General features: G+C 56.5%; 1 protein-coding gene across 1 annotated transcript; it reads right to left on the bottom strand.

The window, feature by feature from the left end:
* Positions 1–3,687: 3,687 nt before the first annotated feature.
* LOC136548668 (uncharacterized) lies at positions 3,688–4,098 on the bottom strand. Its single transcript, XM_066540108.1, has one exon. The coding sequence runs from the start codon at positions 4,096–4,098 to the stop codon at positions 3,688–3,690; it is 411 nt and encodes a 136-aa protein (XP_066396205.1).
* Positions 4,099–4,578: the final 480 nt, after the last annotated feature.

The raw sequence follows: 4,578 nt of genomic DNA, 5'->3' as shown, positions 1-4,578 counted from the left end.
GGAGCTGGTCGCCTAGGGAGAGGCTACCAGGGTGGCCATGGAGTGAGCGGGGGAGGAAATGCCTATGCCCCACGAAGCCAAGGCTCGCGAGTTAGATGGGGCCAAGGTGCCCTCAGTTGCTGAGGCCATCGAGGGCGAGATAGAAGCCCGCTGGACTTCCGTGGCCAAGGCGATGGAGGCTGGGGCGCCTAGGACCACCATGGCTGAAGTGGCGGGGACCGGAGCCCCTGAGACCACCGAGGCCGGGGTGGCAGGGGCTGGCGTGAGCGTGGCAAAGCCGGTGGCCCGAGAAGCGGAGGTGGAGGCAGGGCAAGCCTCAATACCGCCGCCAGTCCAAGGCCCACTGCCGTTGCAGGAGAGCGCCTAGGAAGTGGAGGTCCATTCGATCTCCTCCAATGATACTTCCCGGGCAAAGGAGGTGGTCGATGCCGAGGCGGCCGGCACCGTGGAGCAGCTGGCTCTGACCTCTGGCGAGGGAAGCTCAGCCCTCGTGCGGGTGCAACCCGAGCCCCATGGGTAGGATCACCCACGTGCCTTGTGGTGGAGCCGGGACGACCCTGAGGGGGAGCCTCTGTTCGCCCTTGAGGACGCGGCCGAGGGGGGCGCTGGGACACTTTCAAGCAATACCGCCGTCTAGCGAAGCGATCGCTGCGGACAGCGCTGTCCGTCGTGGCCGATGATCTACCCGGGGTCGCCCAGGTTCGCGCCTTCTTTTCTCGTGCGGTGTCTCCTTTTTCCCAAGTTTTCTCATAGTGCATGACCCCTATTTTTCCTATTAGGAGCTCAAGGCCTAGTCCCTTGAGAAGTCATTATTCCTCCGGTGGGAGAGGGATGTCTGGGACTAGCTTTGGCAGTAGAAGGACCTGCTCGCTAACGCCAATGAGCTTCTGTCGGCATGGAGCATGGAGGTGGAGGACCTCCGCCTTTGCTATGCTGATACAAAGGCAGAGGCGGCCATGGCTTGGGAGCAGGCCACCCCTCTGGCGGCATGGATCAAGGAGTTGGAGGAGGAGGTGACCTAGGTGGCCGGTGATCGGGACACCTTCAGGTCCTGGGTTGAAGAAGCGACGGCCTCTATGAAGGCTCTTGCTGGGTAGCTAGGGGCGGAGTAGGGTGCGCACCTACTAACAAAAGGCGCCCTGGCAGAGGCCCTCAAGGTGGCCGAGGCATCCCAGACTGAGGCTCTGGTCTAGAAGGGGAAGGCCGAGGGTGAGTCCTGTTCCCCTCGTTTTACTTGTTTTTCTTGTGTTCGACCCCTAACTCCCTGGTGTGATGCAGAGCTGGAGAAGGAGGCTTCTAGGGCAGCCAAGGCTTCTTGGGTCGAGGTCCAGGGCTGGAAGGAGAAAGCCGAGGCCTCCCTGGTCGAGGTCCAGTGTTGGAAAGAGAAAGCCGAGGGTGAGTCCCATAGGGCTTTGCCCCAGTTTGGATTATTTTCTTTTGCGCTTAACCCCATCCTACCTATTTTGGCGTAGGGATGGAGAAGGAGGTCTCTTGAGTAGCTGAGGCCTCTGTCATAGTACAGGCGGTGCTTGAGGCCGAGATCGGGGAGCACGATACACTACAGAGCACCGCCCATGCCATCTGCGAGGCTCTAGAGGTTGAGGGGGTCGAGTCGAGCAGCTCCCTTAGGAGCCGCTTGACCACGTTGAATGGCCAGGTGCATGAGCGACTCCAAGGAGCATTGCACACGAGCGTCAAGCGTGCCCTAGCCATCGTCTCCTCGCACTATGCCGGCGTTGACCTCAAGGCCGTTAGTGACGGCTATGTCTTGGCCGAGGACAACGAGGAGGCCGATGAGGAGGTCACGAAGCTGATGGAGGTGGCTGAGGGCCTCAGCATGGTGCTAGCCAAGCTGTTCAAAGAGGAGGTGGTTCCTCCCACGCCATCCGCTGACATAGGAGATCCTGAGCCTTGACCTAGGCCAAAGAGGCCATTTAAATAAATTAGGATTATTATCGTGACGTTTGTGGTCGTCGAGGCCTTTTTTTAAAGTACTTGTGCGTCTATGCTTTCTAATCATTTCTTTTTATGGTATTTCTGAGCCTCTGCCCTCTGTCTCGTTTCTGAACATATCACTTGCAAAAAATTTCCTCGGAGCCTAAGTTGTCCCTAGGGCAAAAAGGTGGTGAGGGAGTGCCGTAGCCCGGAGGCGTAGGCCGTCTCGCGACCCGGCCGGCCTTTTGGCCCTGAGACAGACTTTCGGTCCTTAGGTCTTTTACAATTGATTTGTCAGAGCATGCTAGAGAGTTTGGCATAGAAAGTTTTTCGAAAAATGACTAAAAATGGTGCGTGGGACTTAGGGGGGAGTCCCCCTTCTAGCCCCCGAGGGAGGCTCGGTTCTGCAGACGCAGAGCTATGTCTCGTTCGAGCCCCGTAGTGGGCACCTCTGTAGAGGCAGAGCCGAGTCTCCATTATGGTGTTATCATAACGCTGAGGCCCATTATAGGCTCGGGGGGTTTCTAAAAAATTAGAACAATTAAAGAATGCTTCTTTATTGTATTTCGAGAAACAATATATACAATGCTTGGAAATTTAAGGGTAAAAGCAACGTAGCTGTTCTATGTTCCAAGCATTGGTGAGGATTTCACCCTTCTCATTGGCTAGCTTGTAGGTCCCGGGCTTCAGCACTTGGGCGACGATATACGGCCCTTCCCATGGTGGGGTTAGCTTGTGGTGGCCCTTGTTGCTCTGCCTCAGTCTCAGCACCAGGTCGCCCACCTTTAGGTCTCGGCTTTGAATGTGTCGGGCTTGATAGCATCGTAGGGCTTGCTGATACTTGGCCGAATGTAGTAGCGCAACATCTCGGGCTTCCTCTAGTTGGTCGAGGGCATCCTCGTGGGTAGTGCGATTGCTTTGCTCGTTGTAGGCCTATAGCCTCGGGGAACCATACTCCAAGTCAGTGGGGAGGATGGCCTCGGCTCCGTAGACCAGGAAGAACGATGTAAACCCCATGGCTCAGCTCGGGGTGTTCCTCAGGCTCCAGATGACTGACGGGAGTTTGGTAAGCCATTTCTTGCCAAACTTCTTCAACCGGTTGTATATTCTCGGCTTAAGGCCCTGTAGGATCATGTCGTTGGCACATTCTACTTGGCCATTTGTCCTAGGATGTCCCACGGCCGACCAGGCCACACGGATGTGGTGGTCATCACAGAACATCAGGAATTTGTGGCTAGTGAACTGCGTCCCATTGTCAGTGATGATGGTGTTTGGAACCCTGAACTTGTGGATGATATCAGTGAAGAACAGCACTGCTTGCTTAGACTTGATTCGATTGATCGGACGAGCCTTGATCCACTTGGAGAACTTATCGATTGCCACCAGTAGATGGGTGTAGCCTCCGGGGGCCTTCTGCAGAGGCCCAACCATGTTGAGCCCCCACATGGCGAATGGCCATGTGATGGGGATGGTTTGGAGGGCTTGGGTCGGGAGATGCGTCTGTCGTGCGTAGTACTGGCATCCCTCACAGGAGCGTATGAGCTTGGTGGCGTCAGCAACAGCCGTTGGCCAGTAGAACCCTTGGTGGAAAGCATTTCCGACAAGCGTCCGAGGCGCTGCATGGTGCCCGCAGGCTCCCACGTGCAAGTCCCAAAGTAGGGCTCGACCTGCCTCGGTGGTGATGCATCGTTGGAGGACGCCAGATGGGCTTCACCTGTACAACTCGCTGTTGCTGAGGACGTAAGTCTTGGCTCACCGAGCAAGCCATCGGGCTTCGATCCTGTCTATGGGAAGCTCTCCTCGAACGAGGCAATCAAGGAACGGGACTCGCCAGTCTGTGCCCTGGTTGGCCTCGAGAGGCTCCGCGTTGACTTCCATGACCTCAGGCTTGGACGAAGGAGTCTCAGCGACAGAGGGGGCCTCAAGCCCTGTGGTGGGCTCGACCAGTGGGCCCTTCTCTGCTGCCGAGGCATAGTCGATGGAAGGCTTGTGGAGGTCTCTGGCAAAGACGATCGGGGGGACCAGGGCCCATGCCAATGCCATCTTTGCCAATTTGTCCGCGGCCTCATTGAATTTACGCGCGACGTGGTTGAGTTCGAGACCGTTGAACTTGTCTTCAAGGCGACGTACCAGCTTGTAGTATGCCTCCATTTTTGGGGTCATGGCAATTCGACTCCTTCATTACTTGATCGACAATGAGCTGTGAATCACCCCGCATGTCGAGGCGCCACACTCCAAGTTCGATAGCGATCTACAAACTGTTGACGAGGGCTTCATACTCGGCTACGTTGTTGGAGGCAGCGAAGTGGAGCCGAACCATGTAGCACATGTGCGCTCTGAGGGGTGAGATGAAGAGCAGACCCGTGCCTACCCCAGTCTTCATCAGGGGCCCATCGAAGTACAAGGTCCAGCATTCCGCCTAGACTTGAGCAGGTGGTAGCTGGGTGTCGGTCCACTCAGCCACGAAATCGGCCAAGACCTAAGATTTGATTGCTTTTCGACACGCAAAAGATAGGGCTTCCCCCATGAGTTCGACCACCCACTTGGCTATCCTACCCGAGGCCTCCTGGTTATGGATTATCTCTCCCAGGGGGAAAGACGACACCATAGTCACCGGGTGGGACTCAAAGTAGTGACACAGCT

Source organism: Miscanthus floridulus, chromosome 4 (genome assembly GCF_019320115.1).
Source record: "Miscanthus floridulus cultivar M001 chromosome 4, ASM1932011v1, whole genome shotgun sequence".
NCBI lineage: Eukaryota > Viridiplantae > Streptophyta > Magnoliopsida > Poales > Poaceae > Miscanthus > Miscanthus floridulus.
The sequence above is the reverse complement of the archived record's forward strand: the minus strand, read 5'-3'. Positions and strand labels throughout refer to the sequence as shown.

Excerpts from the sequence above, each read along its gene's own strand:
- LOC136548668 (XM_066540108.1), bottom strand. The coding sequence starts at position 4,098 with ATGACCCCAAAAATGGAGGCATACTACAAGCTGGTACGTCGCCTTGAA.